Raw genomic sequence first — 22,676 nt, 5'->3', positions numbered from 1 at the left:
TGGTATTTCAAAGATGGCTTTGCCAGATCAATACTTACCATTTGCATTTTCTTCTTCAGCTCTGCATTGGCGCGCTGGTATGCTTCAGCCACCGCGTTTAGGTAATAAATGGCGAGGCTGCAAAAACAAACGTGTTGCTGTAGTGACAGGATCAGGGGAGAGAGAAAGTTTCACAGGGAGGGAAGGTTTAATTTTTGCCTACCTTCTAATACCTAGTTTTCCCATCACCTGTCTCTAAACTGCCTTTAGAGGCTCAAGGCTTAGGAAAAATTCAGGCTGCATTGTGGCACCGTCAACTAAGATGGGCTGAGCCAGTCCAGCAGCTCAGTTCTGCTCAGATAGAAGAAAAATGACCACCCTGCTCTCCTGCCTCCCCCTTGGCTGGCCATGGGTTCCCTCTGCTCCCTCTGCACCAGCTTTGGCCCTTGGGTCTTTCCTTGGTGGTGAGCCCATTCAACTCAACACATGGATGAAAAACCAGCTCAGCTGATAAAACACGTGGCTTTCTCAATGGCTCAAAGGAAAAACAAAACAGGCACCAAGTCACTTAAGAAAACCTACCGACTAGGAAACAAGAAAAACAGTGGCAGGCAACAGTCCTTGAGGCACAGTCTGCCTTTCCCCCCGACCAGGACCAGCTGCCTCCCGCATCCCGGGAAGCGGCCATCAGGAGCAAGCAGAGACAGGTACCAAGGGTGAGCAGGAGCCAGGTCGAAGCAGAGCCGCTGGCTTTGGTTTTGATCCTTTCTTCTGCAAAAAGGGCAGGCCAAAGCCAGGGGAAAACCGAGCCAAGCTGGAGGGAACTGAAAGGCGAGCGGGATGGGAGAGGGCGTGCTGGCAGCCACCCTTTGGCGCACAGAGAGGCGCGTGTTTTAAAACCCACCCAAGCATCTGGGACTTGTCTCGCCACTGCTGCCACTCGCCAGCCAGTAATATTTTGGTTGTCAAAAATGTCTCCTCCTGCTTTTGTAGAGCACTTTTATTCTTCCAAATTATAAACATCATCTGCTCAGCAACTCTGAGACATTCCCAGGAAAGGCACCAGCCGTTCAGTTCACTACTAGATTTATTTATTTTTTTTAAAAAATAAAGTAGAAAATTCTCTTGTAAAAGAAGGAGAGAAAAAAGAAAAAAAAAAAGGCAGGGAAAAAAAAAAGGTTTCCTTGGTGGTGTTCGTAACATGCTTGTGTGGCTTCAGCCCAGATTCAGCATCCTTAAACCAGGCTCAAGGATTTTGTCAGCAGAGTGCCTGACTCTAAGCCCAACAAGGCACCATGTACCAGCATATTGGTTTCCAGGTGAGAGCGCAGGAGGGAGTATTTTGGATGGCCTTTCTTGAGGCTTTTTGCAGGGGTCTGTCTGGAGGAAACACATTTGCTTCTTTTTGCCTGGTACTAACCAAAAACTCAGTCTTGGTGAGTTTGGAAACTGTTATTTTTTTATTTTCTCTGAGGATGCTATAGTTTTATTTCTTCTACATTGTCAAACTCATTGCCTAGGACATATTGCTTCATACTCCGGGGCTTTGGTGCTGCTCTGCTATTTTTGCTGTGACCAGCCAGGACACAAGTGCCTGGAGCCACCCCTGTTTTCATAAAAATAACTGAGTCTGCCTTTTGAAAGCCATCTGGGGTGCCGTGCGCTCTGTTACTGAGCCGCCTTCTAAAGTTCATTGAGTAGCTGAACAAATCCATTCCCATTCCTTTTTCAGTCCTTTCTCACCCTCTGTATCAGCAGCCAGCATTGTTTCCAACCACCACAGCTTCCTCCCCTGCTGAATCCTATGTTTAACTGGGAATTGATGGCAAGGGTGTGAACTCACCAGGTCCTTCTCCCAGATGCTGTGAGACATGAGCCTGCTCTGTCTGCAGGCAAAGCCTGAGTTTCCTCTATCCTTGACTTGTTGTTCAAGGGAGGTTGAATTTGTCCGAGATTGAGCTGCCCTTAGGGGGTCTTGGGAGGGAGAGGGGAAGGGATAGTGCCACAGAAAGGGGATTTGGGGGGATGCCGTTGCTGCAGTTCAAATCTGCAGGCAGTTAGGCAGATTTGGACTGGGTTGTTCAGGCCAGGACTCAGCAGTGCTGAAGCAGCCTGGGTGATCCTCCAAGGTGCATGCCAGTGTCCTGGGCAGGTCCTACAGATGTGCTGGATTTGCTATTGAACTTCTGATGCACGCTGCTTAGTCCAGCTGCCAGAAAAGGCAGAGCAAAGCCATGTCCTGGTCCGACTGTGAGCAGTAGCATGAGGAGCTGTAAACTTTGCTGGGAACTCAAGTGAGCATTAGCAAATGGAGTTTATCCACTTTTAATGGGGGCTTTTAGATCTTACCACCTCTAAAATGAGCCTGGGGATTCACCCTTTTGCTTGAGCTGCTGAGCATGGATGCTGTGTGGCGCTGGCACCCCTCTTCTCTGATTTACTGCTTCCCAAGAGCTGGGGAGAGACAGTGGGTCACTGTCCTTCTCTAGTCTGCACAGTAGATCAGAATCTCTTTCTCCTTTCCCTTGACGCAGTAAGGTGCTTCTAGCTTCTGCCAGGAAGCTCTGCAAGCCGTGGCTTGAAAACCTGCTCCTGACCCAAATGGGATTAGGTTATATGCCTACGTGTGAAGTATCTCTGCTTATTCTTGCCCTGTTTCCCTCTTCCCTTGTCCTCAAGCAGCTAGAAACATGATAGTAAATTTGACACCCATGTCATCTGCTGGACCCCATCATTGTCTGCTGGGGGGCTGTTCGTCTGACTTGTCCAGGTACCGTGGGGGCACCGACTTTTTGAGGGCTGTGACTGTGTAGATGAATGACTGGAAACCACAAATATCTAATATCCTCAAAGGCTGTACAGGCAGTGTATCTGGGTGGGAAACGGGGATGTTTTAGGCAATGTGGACATAGGGTATCTCTCAGTTTGCAGAGGGGATCAGGGTAGAGACAAGATGGTGCCTTGAGGAGAGACAGGCAGATGGGAAGGCTGTGGTGTGGGAATAGCCCAGACTGGGAAAGGGTGAGAAAAGGTGTCTCTTCAGCACATAAACTGGATTCGTGCTGTTGCCTGTCCTGGCTGTGAATGGAGGAAAGAGCAGGAGACTGTCACTGAACAAAACATTCTTTTCAAAGGTCTACTGCTCTCTCACCTTCTTTTTTCTTTCTTTTTTTGAGTTACATCAAAGCCTCAGAAACCTGACCTGCAGCCCTCTTGCAAAGGTCATCCATTTGGGTTGATTAGTTCTGTGGTGTTCAACTCATTTTGTGGTAGCATCTGCTAGTGCTACTGTGAAGCTCTCAGGAACAGAGCTAATAACTCAATAATATGCCTGGCCATACTAGAGATGTGATGTGAGACTTCTCATCTCCTACATGTTTCTGATCTGATTCTTCTACCTACATGAGTTACAGTATCTGATCATCTTTATTTAGGTTAAAATGAGTAAGTAATTTGAGGCAGGTAGAAGGATGACAGGTCATGTTCAGTTCAATTGGGATTTTTCTCAGGCTGTTTCTATAAGAAACTTCATAACATGGGAACTTGTATTTGATTTAATATAATGGCATTATCTTCAGTGTAACCTATTCAGCATGAAGGACCGCAGTGCCCAAGAGTGGCTATACTGGATCAGCCCAGAGGCCTATCTCTGATGTGTGTGGATGCCCGAAGAAGAGTCTGAGCAGGCCAAGCATACGTAATATGCTCCCTAAACCTCCCTGTGTCTCCCACTGTTTAGTCTGGAGTGTTCAAAGCTGCCTATATAATTTGTTGCCAGCTCTCACGCTCATTTTGATAGCTATGGAAATCCTGGGAACAATGCCAAAAATATCTCTTTAAAAAAGAAAAAAAGAGGACCGTCCTGGTCCTAGTGCTGCTGAGGGTGCTAGGAATTAAGCGTGGTTTCAAAACGGAAATGTTCAGATAGCACTGAAACAAATTCCAGATGTATTATTGGCGGGGGGGGAGGAGGGGAGAGAGAGAGAGAGGGAGGAGGAAAGAAAACAACCCCAAAACCCAAACCAAACCGACACCTCTTCATATTTTTGGAATGTGTAATTTTTGAATGCCTGGCTTGGCAGTGCTGTAAATACCACCAGCTGTGACAGAAATTGCTTCTCCACAAGGCACCAGACTGAGACTGTCCATTTATTTCCTGCTGGCTACTGAAAATTTTTGCCTGTGGAAGCTGTGACGGCTTTGATGATAGCCACAAGGCCTCTGTCAGCAATGTGCTTCGTCTACACGGTTCTGTTTAACTGGGTCAGGAAATTAAATTTTGGGAAACTGTGTTGGGCAAGGGGAGGTTAGGGAGAATGCCTCTGCCCTTGTATGGGGCATTATCTCAGCAGAAGCTGTATGCAGATCTCACTGACATCCCAGCGATTTTTTCCAACCTGCTCCCCCCAGCCAGGCACATATGTTATAAGGAAAACTTACATCATGAGCAGAATTGCAGGTATGATCAGTCCTGGATTTGCCACATAGCTGAAGATCTTGGCAACAAAAAGTGGGAAATCGAGCTCGATGGTCTCTTGAATGACTTCATACATCCTTTTCTTTCCACTGGAAAGACAAACGGCCAGTTAAGGATGTAGGTATTTCCTGAAGGGACAAAATAGCCCCTGATTTAATGATGCTGAGTAGCATGTTTCCCCTGTCTTTCAGTGAGCATCAGCTTGTGATTGGCCACCAAGGATTTTGACAACAAATTCTACTGGAATGACTTCATTTTAAATTATCTATTGGTCCATCCATTTCCCAGCCACCCCCCATAGATTTTATAAGAATAATCTTTGCTAGGCCAACTTGCGGCTGGAGATAATATATTTATTTCTACGTGTGTCTCCTTTATGAGTTGCATTTACCCCTCTGAAATGTATAAAACCCTACAGACTGCAGTAACCATACATTTCTGATCAATATCTTGTTAAATACGGCCTTTTCATGGTAGAGACGACTTTCCATACGCAAATTCCGGCTTTCTGAAATAACGAGCCAACTTGAAGAGCTGCTAAATAATGACAAAAATAGCAAGCTGTGATTATTGCTTAATAGGAAAGTCAGCAAAAGAGTCATTTCAAACTGGATTGATAAAAAGGATGAGAGTATTCTGCATGAAAGGAGAACAAATCTGTAAAGGGCTGGGTTACATAATTGACCTTCTCTTCTCCTAGCATCTCTGGGTCTGTGAATTCAACCCAGAGAGTGCTATTCCTCATCTTTAGGCTTGTTGCCTCCTGGGGTCTTGCAGGATTCTGCTCAGGAAGGCATTGGACTCTGTCCCGAGGATGAGAGTCAATAAAGACAAACTTGGCTAAAGGGTATCCCCAGCTTCATCAACTGCCTTAAGCCCAGGAGAGCTGAGCTTTCAGTTGAGCTGCGAGGTGTGCCAAGGGTCTGAATCAGGCTGAGTGGCTTTTGGAGGGTTGATTGGGAATTGAAATAGCTCTTTCACATTGCAGATTAGTCATCTCCAAATGATAGTGTGCATGCGACAAGTTTCCTGTCAGATCTTCTGACATTGCTCATTGATGCCTGTCCTTGTTACAGAACTGAGGAAATTTTGGTCTCTTGCCTTCTCCCTGGAGTCTTTTAGCTTTCTATTATCATTCTCCATTAGGAAGTGGATAACCTAAAACAGTGCATCTACAGGAACAATTTGTTCCAAGCTGGCTCCTTGCTGAGTCAGAATCAACGGGCACAGGAAATGGCATTACTCAATCAAATTAGACTTTATTGGCATGTTAATCTGGTCCACTGAACGCTCTGTGCAGTGCTGATTCTGTCCTAATTTAAAAAGAGCATTTAAAAAAAAGAAAGCTGCAACTCTTCAGGCTCAGACCTATCCATTTCCTGCTATTTTCCAACAAAGTTCAACACGTAAAATCAATCTCATGCTGTGGGAGCTCTTGGCTCCATGGAAGGTCTTAGAAGGAGGCTTTGGACCCCTATTTTGCTCCCACAATGTTATTAAGAGCCTTAGGGGTCCTCCCATTACTTTTTTTTTTTACTGGAGCTACTGTCCCACCCCTGCTGTCCTCTGGTGCTTTCATTGGCGTGTGTTGCCCACAGCTAGGCACAGCCCCTTGCCTCGCACCACTAAGGATTTAACCAGGTGGAGAATGGAGGCATTTCATCACCTCTGCTGGAATCCAGGCCTTCTGACTTCATGAAAATAATCCCATGTATCAGAGCAGAAAACCGGTGTTTTGGGCGTTTTGCTAGTACCTGAACGGTCCACAGTCAAAGGAGGGAGGCAGGGACATGATGGTGTAAGCCACAGGCAGGAGGCTGAGGAACAGGATCAACAGCAAAAGTCCCATGTAAAAATTATTAGACTTGGATGCTTTGAAGACTCGTTCATGAGGGACATTGCTACTCATGACAGCCCAGCACTGAAAATACATGGAGGTTAATAAGCGCAGCACGTTTATACCCACGAGCCCTGGTGCATAAAAGGATCCCATCCTGAAAAGGAAAGGAGGACAGGTGATATTTTCTTGACAGACTAGGAGGGTTGTGAGTGGTTTTTTGTTTTGTTTTGTTTTTTCCCAGAGGCAGGAAAAAAAGGTGTTCATGTGGTGGCATGTTTACCCACAGACAAAGTCTGAGCAGGCTGGCTTGTGCTACCTCTGTGCACCTGGAGGAAGAGCCGCCTGCATCCATGTTGGGGTATGGTAACCATACATTGAGGACCAGTGAGGTCTCAGAGCCCTCCGTGCTCGAAAAATATCGGGTGAGTGTAACCAGCAGGGAAAGACCTCCCTGAGCCTGCAGGGATGTTGTAGTAGGGAAACGGGCAGAAATCATTAGTCCGTGGCAAAAGAAACCCTGCTTCCAGAGGAGCTGAGGGTGCTTTGTGCTGTTGCCTATTGCTTCTCATGCTGTCACAGCACGGCAAAACCAATCTTGGTTGCCCTCCCCTGGGGCAGTTTTGGGACGTGCCCCTCCTGCCCAACCTGCTCAGCTGGCTCCATGCCCATCTTTGCATTGACATGAGAGCTCGTGGTGATCCCAAAGCCCTTTTTGATCTCCTCCCACAGTATGTGGACCATCTTAACACATTTTTACAGCTGAAAAATAATGGACTCACAAAAGTGAGAGTGGGGCAGGGTTTGCAAGACTGTTCTCTGCTGCAGTTATGCCACTGCTCCTACTCTTGGATGAGTAAGCCGGCACTTTTAAACTTCCACTTTTATAGTCAAGCACAGAAAGCCAAACAATCAGAGAAACCAAAACCCAAAGGTTATTCTAGCTGGCTTGGAAGATTTCTAACTGCACTGTCAGGTTCTCTAAATAATGAAAAAACAAAGAAACAAACAAACAACCCCCCGAGAAATATCTTACCAAATCATTCCCTGGTTGAAGACCAAACCCAAAACGTTGCCGCTAATGTCAAACTCGGCATAGGATGGCTGCATGGGGAAAGAAAGGAGAGTTTGCTGGTGCTAGAGCCACCTGCTATTGTTTGCTGGGTATAAGGACGCTTATTTAAAGCTGGTATGAAGGGATTTCTGGGAGGGCTCTCGCTGCGCACGTACTGCTTGAATGACCATCAGCAGCGCAGTGAAAGCAAAATCGGAGCTGCTGCGCTGTGGGCTGCTGCTTCTCTCTTGGCTGGCTGAAAATTGGAAAGATATATGGAGGTGCTTAGAGTTGCTCTGTGTTTATATCTTCTCCCCGCTAATACAAAGCCAGCTGTGAGCAAAGGAGCCACGGCACGGGACTGGGTTTTACACTCCAGCTGGTGCATCTGGCTATGGGCTTACGGTTCTACCCTGGTAAAATATTGAATGTTTAAATGGTGATAATGACGAGCTGGAGGGTAAATGCTATGCCAGATATGTGCACGTGCTCGGGTCTTGCAGCCGCGGGCTGCTGAAGAACAGAAACAGAGGGCAAAGGGAGAGAAAGATGAGGGAATATATGACCTGGTGGGTGCCTGGTGGCATTTTGCTCTGTACTAGCCAGTAGTCAAAATACTGCTTTATATGAAGTAACGTGTCTGATGTGCATGTTAATGGTGATAGATCCAGAACAGCCTGCTCTACTTTATTGACAGTATTTGTTATTTTATAAATTATTATTCTGTTAGACTTGCCTATGATGAATCTGCTGTTTCTTCTACATATATCCACTTTTGTGCACACAAAACTCAGATGAGTTTTTTGTGGCAGCTTGAACTACGTGCAAAGTTCTTCCTTTACATTTTCTTGAAAAAAATATTTTTTGCCCCACTGCAACGCAGAAAACATGGTTCTAAGAAATGATGGGTGATGCCTTTATATGTTTGAAACATCCTGCGCAGTATGTCTGGTTCACAAAGTTGAGGTTTAAGATGTTTGTCTTTTATGATGAAAACTTAAAAGGAGCCTAGTCAGAGTCTTGCTTAGCTGACTGCTCACAGCTTTGGGAAGGGACGAGTGCAAGCATTGTTTTCTTTTTTCTTTTGATTCCAGTGTGTTTCTACTTCAAATCTTTAGCTAGAGGTTAATATTGGCTTTCTTTTTCCCTCATGAAAACAAAGGCAACTTTCAGTGCCTGCTGTCCTCTGCCTTGAGTACTTCTGTGTGAGAAGGCCGCTGAATAAGAGACTCATTCACCACACACATTAGAAAAACACGTATACAATTGTGCTGGTGCCCATGGTGAAGTTGGGTTAGGTGGCTTTTACCAAACCATTTTTGACTCCTTTTTCGTTCCTGGTCCAGGGGAAAAAAAACAAACCAACCCCTGCTTGAGCATCAGTGGAGTAATACACTGAACATGCGAATCTCCCCAGGAAGTAGGAGAAAAAGAGAAGGGAAGCCCCGGTGCTTTCTTCTTTCTGTTACTACCATGGGAGCCGCTTGGCATGGAAGGAGAGATTTGCCTTTGCCAGATAGCAGAGTGCAAACCCTCTACTGCTGCCTCATCTTATGGGCTGTAACTTAACGCTACTAATAAACGTCAGTGATAAATAGCAGTCCTAATAAATAAGGGCCTTGTTTGGCTCCTTGGGGGCTGGGCTGGGCTGCTCGTTTGCAAAAACTGACCTGCTGGAGCACGTTAGTCTGGTCGTCCCCTGACAGATGCTGCATGGCGTTTGTTTCTCAGTGCAAAATCACCTCGCAGCCTGCCTGGGCTGATGCTGAACAACACAGGAAAGGAGAGAGGGAGGTGCAGAATAAGCCCTAAAGCAGCTCTTTAAAATTTCACTGAGAAGGTGGAGGATGGATGTCCGGGAAACTTTTTTGTTTTTAAATACATCAAGAAGTGCCTACGGGATAGAAGAGACTTACAGCTATTTGTACAATGGAGATCTTAAGAATGAAGAAAAACCCCATGTGGTATTTCTAAAAGTTGTTTTGAGGAAAGCATATTAAAAAATATAAAAATCAAAGGCAGCTAACAAAGAGAAGAGGAATAGGTGTTCAGGAGGAGGAAACCACAAACTTCAACAAAACCATGTTCTGTCAGCACATGCAATGGGAGTAATTTTGTGCTGCTTGGCTGCCGGGGGCTTCCTCCAAGCTCCAAAATCCCTCAGCCACCCTGGGAAATATCCTCTGTCTCCTCCAGAAAAAATGCAAAAAGCTCCATGAGCAGCAAAAATGCCTGCTGTGCCCTGACTGCCCTTACTTGACCAGGTCCCTGTAGACACCTGCAAAGCCCACCTCTGCTCTCCTCCAGACCCATCCTGGAAACCCTCCCAGTATGACGGCTAGGCAGATGCTGCACTGGTATAATTGTATTCTTGCCAGGTATTCCCATCTCTGTCTGAATCCATCTGTTTTTGTTGCTTCTTATGTGAAACAATGGAATTTGTTTTCCCCGTTATTCTGTTCTGTATTTGTGCGGCTCCAGTCCTGCCTGCTTTGGTAACGTAGCCTTTATGAATACCAAAGAGTCCAGCGCTGTTGTGTGTTACACGTACAGGAGGGAGGAAGGAAATTGCTCCACTGCAGCAGAAGTAACACCAGCATCCAGCATTGATCAGAAGACGATGCTGTGAGTAAAGCACGCTACTGCCTGTGGGGCAGACAACAAGCAGGAAGGTCTGGGGCTTTGAGAAGAGCTATGGAAGGGCCCAAAGGTTTGGGGTTATAACTACTGAATGAAGATTAGATTAATTTTTTTTAAACTCAACTTCATGTTTTAAAGTCCTCAGGTGGGAGAGAGAACTGCATTTCTGTAGGGTCTTTCTGGGATGAAACTGATCCAGAGAAGTGATGCAGACACTACTTACACCAATTAAATTACCAGACAAGACCAGAGAACCAGTGGAATAATTCAAAACAAATCTGTAGCATTTGAACAAATTGCCCTAAATCACTTCTGTCTTCTCAGCTATAAGACATTGACTTACAAATCCAGCCTCTAGGTCCCAGCACCAACAGTAATTCACAAATCTGACGAAGCAAGCTCGGATGAAATCTCCCACCAGGATGGTTATGTAGGTCACCAGGATATCAGACACGGTGAGCCTTACGAACTCCTGCAATTTAAAACAAAGAAAAAACATTTAGCTCCTATAATTTCAGTAGTGCATTCGGGCTTGTAGTTTTTATTAAGCCATTCATCTTTATATGACAGTAACCTTCAGAGAGGCATGCTGTGAACATACTCCCGGCCTGTTTTCAAACACTCGGCGGTGCCTAAGCTTTACCTCAGTGCTTGGGAATCATGAGTTCTGTTAGAGCCGTTAACCCTGATAGTTGTTTCTAGTCTTACTGACTGCGCTGTATGTTGTGGCAGCACGTAAAACATAAGCAGAATGTTAATGCTGCTGTAAAACATACATACACTGAGGGTAATTTTGATTGTGGATAGCTCTGCTACGGCTCAGCTCCATAACCTTCCCGTGGACTCCTGAGGAATTTGCTCAGTTGTAAACAAGAGCTGTGAGGAAGTGTAGGGAGGGGAGATGTGTAAGCGGTAAAACTGCAGGCAGAAGTAAGGCTTGTAGGATGGGGATAGCTGGTGTCCCAAGGATTCAAAAGGAAAAACATGGACAAGGAAAGGTTTAAAAGCCTGAGGTGGGAGAAAACCCAAGGATTTGGAGGATAACTGCTCAGTTGCACTGCGGGTCAGCCTCTTCCAGGGAGTGACGGTGGCTCTTTGCTCCCACTTGACTGAAAACTGCTTGACCAGTGAAGACCCATTGGGTGTACACCCTAACGCATAGCCTCATAGCTTGCTTAAGCCCTAGCTATCTGTATCAGCCAATACATAATTGCTTTTACTTTTTAAGTTGTGCATAGTCTGGCTGCAGAACTTCTCGGTGAATGAAGAAAGTTGCACAAAGTGGGAAGGTTGCAGGGTGGGTTTGTGGGGTGAAACTCTGAGGACTTGAAGGCCACCCTGCACGCGTTTCAGGAGGTTATTTTTGCCTAATTCTGCTCTCATCCCATGGCTTCATGACGCGTTAGTGGTTGGGATGTGTCAGGAGTCCCCTTGGGGCATGTCCTCTGATTGGGTTTTACCCATGTGCTCTGAAGCCTCCCTGCAATGTGAACTGAAGTCCAGCAGTGAGTGGACAAGACAGGTTCTTTCAAAGGCGCAGTCATGATCTGAACCAAACGCGATGCAGGCATGGCTGCAGACTACCCAGCCTCTTGTGTCCCACATGGAAAGGGCTGCAGAGCTGTGCATGCCCTGGGAATTCCCACGTGCAGCTGGGAATTTCACCACCACGGGTTGAGAACTGTGGCTGAGGATTTATACTGCCTTGGTGCTGCTATGCGAGAGTCAGGAAAGGAGAGGCCACTTGCAAGGAAAGCTTCAAGCCTAGAAGTGCTAAAAACATCAACAACAACAAAAAACCCACCCCAAACCAGCCCAGAGACTTACTACATAATGAAATTCTTACAATGCCAACAGTTGTCTCCCAGCAGGGTCCCCTGGGCACGTCTGCAGGATCAAGGGGAGGTGGGGTGGCGGCACTGCCATTCCCCACAGATGAGTTGTGGTGGCCAAGCAGTGTCCAGCGCGTGATGTTCTTCACCGCGTCCTCTTCAGCCAGCTGCAATGAGGAGACCTCCCAGCCAAAAATGTCAGGAAATGGGGGCCCTGAGAGGATGTGTTTGGAGAGACCCAAAGTGTTGGGTTTCCCCATCCTCCCTACCAGTTACCACCCTTTATACAAGCATTTGGTTACAGGAGAACTGCAATGCTGGCACTGGAAAGGGAAACAGCACAGAAACTCCTTCCCTTTTGCCAGGAGCGGGGGAGCAGCAGCCCCTCCAGACCAAAAGCAGCTTGGGGCACTGTGAGTTTTGGGGGGGGGGGTTGTCCTAGTTTGGACGTAGAGCAGAGCCAACTTTCTGTTCAGCTGTGGCAGCCAGGGTCCCTGACTGGGCTGTTTACCCCATGGAGGGGCTGCACCTGTGGGGAGGAGTGGGCAGGTCAGGGGACCCCAACTGACCGATCGGGTGTTCCATCCCATCTGCCACGCTCAGTGTAACAGCTGAGGGAGCAGAGGGGTCAGGTTGGCTCCTCTCCATTGGCTCTCCTTCAATGACCCTCTTTCCTCAATGACTGATGTCTGAGGAGGACCCCGTCAGCTCATCTGCCTCTTTGATCCCGGTCAGTGCGTTCCAGTTCCCATTTGTCACTGAGTCCAGTCTGGAACTTCCCCAGTGCCATCTCCCTGGGAGCTTGAGGTTTTGTGTATATTTGTATATATTGTATCTATTTCATTATTTCCTTTTTATTTTATTATTAATATTTAATTAAAGTAGTTTAGTTTTTTCTAAACTCATAAATCTTTTTATCTCTCTTCTTCCTCTCCTCGGAGCGAGAGGTGGGGGAGTGCATCTGTCATCTTGTCATTGGCCAACCTAGCCCAAACCATGACAGGGACCTAGCAGACTGCTCCCTGCGTACGGAGGAGCTAGACCTCCTGCAAGCCTCGTGTGTGCAGAGGGAGCCTCCACTGACTCCTCCTTCCTCACTTTCTTCATCTTTTTTCAGGGCAGAGCAAACCTCCCTGATTCCTCCAGTTCTTCTCAGCTTAAAACAGACTAATTTTTTTCCTGCAGATCAGTGGGACGTTTATCCTTTCCTGCAGTTATCTGCCTGCAACATGCTACCAGGATAATGCTAAAGAGGGGAGGACAGGGGCAAAAGGATTATAAACTATATCCTCGGGGCCTGTGTTAATAGAAATTGCAAATGGTGTCAGATGGAGAGAAAAATCGAATTGTCCTAATATGCTGTGATTATAGGAAACAATAACCACTCTCTTTTCAGGGCTGTAAAGAGAAGCTGGAGGCTCTCTGGAAACCCCTCTGTGTTGTGAGTCCCTGGAGCACTGCAGCTAGGGCTTGAGAGGATCAGGGATGGGGGAAATGCTTGCTGTAAAGAGGGTGATCATCCCTGCTGGCTGCGGGGATGGGTTTTACTTGCCCTTGGCTCTGGACAAGGCTAGTGGATGTGGCTTTTTGGCTCAGCTCTTACTTTTTCATTGACGTCATCCATCAAGGCCAACAAAAATGTGTAGAGGTTCCCAAGGAAGAGCGCGAAGATCCGCCCCAGCTGCCACTTCAGCCCGATGCGGGGGTGGTAATTCTCTAGTGCAGCGATGGTTTCAAACAGTGGAGGGCAAAACATACCCAGCAAGGACATCACAATTTCAACCTGCCACATGAGCAAAACAAGATTATTGCTAATAGTAACAATGGAAATAATATTTCCTAGAGCAGAGCGAGGGCTGCCAGCAACTTATCAGCAACTGGTTGGAGCTTCCTGAAGGATTTATAAAGGGGAGGGAGGCAAAGCAAGCTCAGCTCCTGGCTTTGCTTAGCGTGCAGGCAGCACAGCGTCAGACTTCAGGGCTGGGTTGCATGGCTTGCTTTTGCAGGAGCACTTTTAGTGTTATCTCAAAGGGATGAGCTCTGAAGAATTTGTTCCCTGTCAGTCCAGGCTCATGAATATTTAGACTCCTCAAGTCCCTCATAGCACTGCTTGCATCAGCTCTGAGGTTCTTATTTTAGTTTCGGAGGAAGCGCAAGACGTGGCTTCTGTGCATGAAGATAATTAGTCGATGCTAATGTTTATTTTCCGCATTCAGCACCTTTGCTTTTGCAATAAGCAATTACAGGTTTGAATGGAAGCACACCAAGGACTCAGTTTTGCAGCTTAAGAAAATACGTCTTAGTGGTATTTTTGTCCCTCTATATGGTGCAAGATCCTAAGTTGTACTATGGTCAACGAGGTCATTGGCAAGTCAGCATTAGCTCAGACATGACTTGCAGGATGTGTCTTTTTTTACAGCCCTACAGTGCCCATTGGCTTGCAGAGGACTGTGTCTGTGCAGCTGCTGGCAGCCTCTGACTCACATGTTTCTTTCCTGCGCTTTTCTTCCCAGGAGATGGAACAGTACCCAGGACTGTATATAGTCAGATCTCAAGTTATCACCAGGAAAATCTCAGGCATTAAATCTTTTTTTTTTTTTTTAAATAGGATTTTTTTTCTTTGGGAAAAGTTCACTGAAATAAACCAAAGCATTTTGTGAGAAAGTGCTGTCTTGCTAATGTTTTCTGAGGGAATTATAAAAATGCATAGCTTTGAATTTAATTTGGCTCTGATATATAAATACATGATAATGTAGTGTACATTGAAATTAAGCCTTTCCATAGGCTGAAACAATTTTCTAAATTTTTTGTGTGTGCAAAGACCTTCAAGATTTAAAATTGTCATTCCAAAATTAGACACAGAAAAACTTTGACAACTGAAATTTTTCTGCAGGTTGTAAAGTCATATTCCCATTCTTCAAGATGGACAATAAAGATCTGAGTTTAGCTTTATGTCTGATCATGGACGTTCCTACCATTCAGAGAGCTTTCTAGTACAACAGAATTTGTAAGCATTAATACGTGACTTGAGGTAGATGCTTTAAAAAATGGCCAATGATGTAAGTGCTGAAAGCCCATTGACTTACTGTGATTTATTGTAAGAGTATTTTCCCCTCTTTGCAGGAGCTGTTAAATTGTCCTCACTGAGACCAATGTGTTTCCCAGCTAAAACAAGCACAAAGGTATTGAAGGGGACTTCTGTGCCCTGGAAGGGAATCCCTCTGCCTTGAATGCTGTCTTGAAGCTGTGGCAACGATTATCCTGATGTCCAAGGCAAATTATCACAGCAGAAAACTGGAAGCAAGTTTTCCTTACCTCATTTCTTTCATACCACCCAACATTTTGCATTTTGGAAAATGTCTGGGAGCGTTTCACCACGAAATAAATGAGGTAGCCGCTCCCGCACAAGCAGCATATGATGAGGACGTTGGCCAAAACCCGCAGGAACCTCCTCAGATGGATGTTCTCATCCTTGTTACTTTCTTGCTCGTCCACAATAGACTCCTGAAAAAACAGGGATGCTTACAGAATTGGAGTGTGTATCTTGCAGCACCAAGCCTAAGGCAACATCGGGTGGTTTTCTACCCTATGAAATGTAATCCCATGCTATTCTGCTATATTGAATTTGGTAGTTTGTGTTAAGCTCAAACAAAGCTTCATACAGGCATCTTGGTTTGACTGAAAAACATCAAATGGCAAACAGCCAGCCGTGTCCCCGGGGAACATGGTGGGGGAATTGTGCTCTGAAGTAAACCAGATTTTTCTCAAATCCTAAAAAAGGTTGTTGGGGTGACCTGTGGCACAGGAGCTGGAGCTGCTGTGATTCAGCTCCATACCCTGTTCATATGGAGAGGGGCTGTGCAGGTACCCAGATTTCCCCTTAAACCCCTGCCGTGGTAGGTTCTGGGAGCATCCTCAGAAGCAGACAGAGAAATGCCAGTTAAGGTTACCTTGAAGCTGGTGGTGATGGATGCAAACTTGTTGTCTGCTGTCTCTGGGTTGCCAATGAGGTAGTCCCAGCTGGTGAACATTTTCCAGCTGAAAATGAAGTTGTCATCGTCCCCATCTGCTGTACTTTCATTGGCATTGCGTGCCATCCTGTGCAAGGACACATGTGGTGGCAAGGTCAGGGAGTGTTTCACAGAGCCACCACGTGTCCTTCAGCTTTGCAAAGCAGTACTGGTGGTTTGGGATTACTGGTGGGCAAGGAAGGAGCGGGGTGACCGTTCTTGGGGTTTGGGTGCGACTGTCTATCATGTGCTGTGGGACTTTAGGTTTAAGCAAAACTGAACTGTCAAAAGGGGTCTTCAGGGGTCTGCCGGTCTTGTATTAAAAACAGTAATGTAACCTAGCATAGGTGATTAAAGCAGGTTAAGGACTGCTTCCACCAGCTAGTGCATGAAGAAAGTCTATTTACAGTGCTTCTGGGTCCTAGGGTGCAGTATATGGTTATGGCTACCTTTAGTTAGTTAAATTTAGTCAAAAATCACTTGTGTTGTCCAATACGCCCACTGCAACACAAAGTTTTTGTGAGATTTCAGTAGCTGCACAATGCTGAAGCCAAAGAGCTTGCAGCAAACCATGCAGGGAGAGAAAAAGGATTATTTTTGTTAATCAGCGTAGGAGCAGATATGACTTCTGCTGTTCCCTCTCTATTATTTGATCCCTGAAATCCTTCTGTAACTCCCAGTAGAGTTCCTAGCACCAGTCCCTCAAGGAAGGCGAGACAACAGATGCTGCAATTTCATGGCAAATGTACAGCAAATCCCCATGTCCCGCTCCAGCCAAAGGCTCAAGAGGTTGGACAGCAATAGGGCCTGTTTTGATAGCGATACAAAGCCACGGGCTTATTCTTTCTTGCAAAGAAAGGATAACCTTTGCATGGTGTGGCCTGTAGAGAGAGACAGAGGGGTTTATTTTTGGCTTTGCAGAGACTGTCTCAGCAGCAAGGCATGCCTTGGTTGCATCCTTGGTGCCCTGGGGGTGCTGCTGGGTCCTCACTGGTGCCCAGGGACAGTGCGTCAGGGGCATGGAGGTTGCGGCCCTGCTTTGAAACTCCTCTGATCGTTTTGGGGATGCATCAAAAAAAGAGTCTGGTAGTGTTTGGCTCTTCTGTGCACCCCTCGCACCATCTGTGTGACTCACATTGGCTTCCAGGGATGTTGTTTTTACAAAAGGATGGGAAAAGGAGCCTTTGAAATTTACTGTAAGTAAAACCCTCCTTCATGTACAAAGTCCACCTGTTTGGCAGCCCTGTAGTAATATCAGAGGAAAGGTTAAAGTGATCTGGAGAAGAGGAGAAGAGGGCTGGAGAAGGAGGTGGGAGGGTTCAAAATAATGCATGTGAGCACACGGCTGAGGCAAGGGACTGCCCAGGTCCACCCAGCCCACCAGAGCCAGGGGTGGTGGATGCTGAGGTCGACTGCGTGACTGCAGCAGGCACACAGCCCCCTCGCCCCACGCTCCCCCAGCCATCAAGGCAAGGCTGGACCAAGCCGTGAGCCGTGCCCATGGAGGGGAACCCAGCTGTGAGACACATCTGGGTGGATTTTGCAGAAAGGGCAATGCCAGCCATACTTACGATCTTATAACAACCATCAGGCTGTAGCCGAATACGCTGATCCCGACCATGAAATATGCCATCGGTAGCCTGTATTTTAACCAGCCAATTGTCCGCTGGTTGTTGTAGTAGCCATAAAAGAGAGCTGAGTATTTGATGTAGCCCTGGAGGAAAAGAAAAAGCAAGCCTTTGTGTAAGCCGTGCAGCTTTTCTTCTGCAGGGAAGAGGTTTCTGATAAAAACTGAAGATTTAAAACAAGGAAAATCAACTTCGAAAAATGTTTAGTGTCTTATTCTTGGCTGTTTGCTGCTCTGTCACCTTTGAGAGCCATCGTCTTAAGAGCTTAGCCTCCTAAGAGAGGGAAGAACAGGGAGAGCACGTCGGAGGATACTGGCTGAAAACTAAAATGCAGTTTTTATCCATCACTGTTTCATCCCTCACAGAAAAACCTTACTGCTCTTTGTGGCTGTAGCCCACCTGCTTCTCTAAGCCGGTATCAGACACTCAGATCTTGTAGAAATGCTGTGGCAAAAGGGTTTCCCAACATGAAGAAACTTTTCCTTTCAGCTAGGAGGCAGCAGATGCTCAGTACCCTGCAGATTTAGATCCCTTTACTGGCTACCACCCGCAGAGCAAATATAACTAAAGACTAAGATCAAAGCATTACTTTCCTGTGGAAAGCATAGCTCAGACAAAGCATCAACCATGCTGTCTCAAGTAGATGTATTTTTTGCTGTACAAACTGTTGGGCATTCAACAAGTGTGCAGATCTCCTAATCTGCATTAGCAATCTCTCCCTATTTTTCTGTCATATCTCATCCAAGTTGATGTGTGTCGTTGCATATTGTACTTCTCTATTTTTTGCCTGTTGTCTTTCAGCTCCTAAGTTAAGTGTAGTTAATCAGTCTGGCCATGAGAGTTGAACAAGCTCCCCTCCAGTCAAGCCTTTGGAAAGACCAAGATTGAGACATGATTTGGAGCTCTTATCAGAGGCTGTGTAATGCACCTTGTTTAGAGATATTAAATAATTTACATGGGAAGGGACCTCTGGAGGTCATCTAGTCAAGCCCCCTGCTCAAAGCAGAGCCAATTTCAAAATTGGTGGTGGCTCAGGGCTATGTCCAGCTGAGTTTTGAAAATGTCCAAGGACGGAGATCCCACAACTTCTCTTCTGGGCCTCTCTTCTGGTGTTTGACCACTTTCATTTAATCAATTACACTAAGCTCCCCCAAAGTGCTAAGTTTTTCCTTCCTACCTGATATAAATCTTTGGTATCCCTGGGTGCCACATTAGCTGCGTGTTTGCCCTGCGCAAAGTGCAGTGCCACAGGACAATTTTGCGTGTGTTTCTGCCAGTGCTGCTGAGCCACGGCGGGAAATGCAGCAAGCCCATGGCTGGCACACTGTGGCACAGCTGCTTGGGGCTCGTAACGTGTTATGTATAATGTGTGCTGGGGAGCTGTAATGAAAAAAGCCTTGTAAAATATAAAGATTATGTTCCTGGAAGGTACTAGTGAAGTTTTTTTCTCAGGTTGTAATCCCAAGTCTTTGTCTTTTTGATTCATCAAATGGTGGGGACTGAAAAATGAGTTTCTCTGCTCCCATCATCCAGTATGTTCTTTAAACTCCCTTTGTGAGACATGGTGTCTGGTGTCCAAGTGAGATTTATTCCTTTCTACTCCTCTAGAAATCCGTGATGTGACTGACCTCCTTTCTGCCAAAGCATACATTTACCTGGCTTCTCTCTCTTGAAATGTGTTTTTCAGGATCACAGTATTGACTCTTTGTTTTTTGCCTGCTCTGAAATATGTTTCCCCATTGCACCTCTCCTGTGGAGCACGCTGGAATAAGCATCCATTCATTTTCAAAGGGCAAGCCTCTGTGAAGGGCTTAATTTGACATCTTCTGGCTGCAGAGGGTATAGCTCTATATTGTTGCCCCATAGCTGGAGACTACTTCTTCAGTTGGCGTGACTGCTCCCTGGTATCAAGTAGGAAGAAAATGGGCACAGGACGGGGACCTGTATGGCAGAAGGGTTCAGAGGATCAAGCCCTCGGTGACAGCAGGGCAATGTAGATGTATGTACCAAGATGTAGATGTATGACAGCAGGGCAATGTAGATGTATGTACCAAGCCACAGGCAGGAGACTGACAGGTCATGGTAGCCAGCCTTTCATGCGATGGTACAGCCTCATCCAAGAGCAAATTTCATTACTGATATGTGTATAGTTTATGGTCTCCCAGACAAAATCGGCATCTGCAGTTCAGCAACGCTCCTGCAGGATTGTTTTTTTGGTGGTCGGGTTTTTTTCTGGACGAATGAGATTAAATGCTGCTGCTTGTATTTTTGCAGTGTGATGCCCAAATGAGCTTTTCATTCAGTGCAACTTTATTCGAAGCGTCACCTCTGAATTTTGGATTCTGGCAAGTGGGTGGAAGTGCTGCGAGAGGAAGAGCTGAAAGGATCCTCAGCAGGAAATGGGTGGTGAATGAAGGTATGACCCTATCAGGTTCCTGGACACACCAGTATTTGAAACCTTATTAATGAATTAATTTTAATGATCTGTTTTACACTAGAGTAATTGAGGGTTCTTGGGTTTTTTTTTAGCTAAGAAAATTGTGGTGTGGTTTATTGCAGAAGGGCTGTGTCCCACACTTGTAAAATATGGTCTGTCACCACCAAACATTTTTAAAATATTTCCAGAATTAGCAGCTTTGGAAGTTAGATCCCAAGGTATTGGCCACAGCTGAACCTCTTCACCCTGTGCACACATCTTTTTCTTTTTTGGGACGTCCCCTAAGACCACTTGATCTCTTTGGCCTAAATCTTCAAAGGCAGAGTATTTGGAGGGGGGAGGGTCTGAGTCGGGGTTGCAGCCAAGTGCTCACAGGCAGCTGGAAACTGGGGCTTTCCCTTTGGGTGCAAGTGCTAAACTTTGGTTCCAGCTTCTGCAAGTGCTAGTCTTTGGTTCCAGCTTCAGGGTCATAAATGTTTCAGGGGAACAGGGACGGCAGGGGCATGGGGAGCGATCCCTTTCCCAAGGCTATGAGCAAATTCAGTGGTATGGCAAGATGCTCCTGCCCGCAAAGCGAGGTCCGCAGCTTGAACTGACCTTCTGGCTGCCTGCTTTGGAGTAGGTCCTGCGTTTCACCTGCGGGCTGGTTGCCTTTCTAGTTAGAAGTAAAACGGCTCTTGTGCATACAAAATTTTTTGGTTTTTTCAGAATAAAATTCTACACTATGAATGTGAGTTGATGATATAGGTTTCTATACGTTGTTCTAAATAGATTTAAAATACAGCAGAAAAGTATTTATTGGGTGGTTTTTTTTTTCCTCTGAAAAAGGATCTTTTCTTTTGTCTGAGTTCACGAGGCAACTCTGTGAACATGGTTTAAGGGAGTTGTACCGAGCTCACCACTGGGCAGTTTGCACAGTCACCTGCTTCTACTAATGCTCATAGAAAAACCCAACTTTGGCTTCTTGTGCTTCATGAATGAAAATACTGTGTAGATAAAAGGACATGGGCTTCCTAAATCTCCTTTGGCTTCCTTCAGCGTGGAACCGTATAACTCCACTGGTCTTAGTGGATTTTACTTTGTCCTGTTGCACGTCACTGACCCCAGACAGGCACGTTTCGGGTGATGCCTTGAGATGTCATATGTCTCCTTTGGAATAAAAGTCCACGTACTTTGTTCCCGCCACGCTGAGAAATCTATGTCTGTGTGTGTTTGTGTGTATGCGCACACATGCGATGTACACCAGCCAGCACATTTGTATATGGAAGTGGTTCAAATCCATATGCAGGTGCCTGTGTGTGCACATGCTGTTTTGGCCAGAACTTTCTGGAGATCCATAAAGATTTTGTGGCAGCAGGTGTCATCATCTTCTGGAAGAAATAGGTGCGTTCATTGCTGGTTTATCTTGGAACAATTCTGTCCCTGTAGTGCCACTAAGTTCTGAAGGGTTTTGCGAGGTATGAAAGCTATGTCTTATGATTAATGCTCTGTGCTTACCTCAAAATCCCAAAGAACTGAAAAATCCATAGCTGTTGCTTGTTCAGCCCGGGGTACGGTCTTCCTCGGCATGCTCCCGTACGGCATTCCCATCAGGACCTGGTGAACATTAATAACAGTGACGCATGTATAGTATAACTGTACAGTTTTTAGCAGTTTTCTTCTTAATGAGTCTTTTGGTTTGCTTTTGGTCGGTTTTCATTGTGGTTGATTTTAATTATATATAATTTCTTAATACTGGAGCAGCAGTTTTAAATATTTAGAATTAATTTCACCCAAATAACAAGAAGAGTTCCCTTTCCCTGGCAACATCCATTGCACAGGAACTGCTTTGCCAAGGAAGTCTATCCCTCAATGAACAGCTCCAGTTTAAATGTCCTCAGTTTAGCAAGAAGTTCTTTGCTTGAACTTCATGGGTCTAACGCAATAAAGGGATTAGCTTTATCTATTTATGCAGGACTCCTCCTTTGAGAGAAGTAAAGAGCACTGGGTCGAGCTTGTGGTGTATTTTGTATTATATAGTCTTGAATTGAAAAATGATCTCAAGGTGAGTTGAAGGGCAGTTAGGTTTGGGCAAAAAAGCATATGACAAAAGGACACAAAGAACAGTTTTCATGGCACAGCGTCTCCTGATAGCGCCACGCAAAGCAGGACTTGCAGCAAGTCCAGCGGCTATTGCAGTCCAGACAGAGAACGTCAAGGGCTATGGAGAGTTAATATATCTACAAGGAGACTCTGATTGGTGCCCATACCAAAATATCTCATTAGCATTCATAGACTAGAAAGGCCCTAGCATATCATCTATCACTTATTTTTTAGGGCTATCTAATTAATTTCAAAATCCTCTATGATTAAATGTTTATTGCCCTGCTACTCTCCATATCGTAACAGCTCAGTAGGCAATGAGTAACAGTATGTGTGTTTTAAAGACGAAAGCTGTTTAGTCGTCTGCCATATGCATAGTTCCTAACAAAATACATTTGTATTGTTCAGTGCTAATGGTTATGTCTCTTCATCACGGGAGCAAACAGAGCTTTTACTTTCGATAGTGTGAACAACCACATTAAGGAGAGCAAAAGCATGGTCCTCAGGAGAGACTCTGTGCTACATTTTTGCTTCATAAAAATCTGCATTGAACTGAACAGATGCCACTGTCTGCGGATTGCACAGCCTTTGAAGACCGCACTGAGTAATTTAGCCAGGGCTGTAATGGCTACATTAAAAAATTATTGAATAAACGATCATATAAAGTTGACTATGAGATCCTTTTCTTCTCCAAGAACAG

The 22,676-nt window shown here is 45.7% G+C and overlaps 1 protein-coding gene across 1 annotated transcript in view; it reads right to left on the bottom strand.

Moving 5' to 3' along the window:
* The window catches only part of TMC2 (transmembrane channel like 2), a 34,627-nt gene that overhangs the window by 3,701 nt on the left and 8,250 nt on the right, over positions 1-22,676 (bottom strand). The window contains exons 8-18 of the mRNA XM_063324071.1: positions 21,392-21,490; positions 17,401-17,543; positions 15,770-15,917; positions 15,135-15,323; positions 13,423-13,602; positions 11,834-11,986; positions 10,331-10,459; positions 7,330-7,397; positions 6,211-6,450; positions 4,420-4,545; positions 39-117 (exon numbers count right to left, since the gene is read on the bottom strand). Of these exons, the coding sequence (XP_063180141.1) occupies positions 39-117; positions 4,420-4,545; positions 6,211-6,450; positions 7,330-7,397; positions 10,331-10,459; positions 11,834-11,986; positions 13,423-13,602; positions 15,135-15,323; positions 15,770-15,917; positions 17,401-17,543; positions 21,392-21,490 (1,554 nt within the window). The remainder of the gene's footprint in view (positions 1-38; positions 118-4,419; positions 4,546-6,210; positions 6,451-7,329; positions 7,398-10,330; positions 10,460-11,833; positions 11,987-13,422; positions 13,603-15,134; positions 15,324-15,769; positions 15,918-17,400; positions 17,544-21,391; positions 21,491-22,676) is intronic.

The sequence above is a fragment of the Chroicocephalus ridibundus genome, chromosome 2 (assembly GCF_963924245.1).
Source record: "Chroicocephalus ridibundus chromosome 2, bChrRid1.1, whole genome shotgun sequence".
Taxonomy (NCBI): Eukaryota; Metazoa; Chordata; class Aves; order Charadriiformes; family Laridae; genus Chroicocephalus; species Chroicocephalus ridibundus.
The sequence above is the reverse complement of the archived record's forward strand: the minus strand, read 5'-3'. Positions and strand labels throughout refer to the sequence as shown.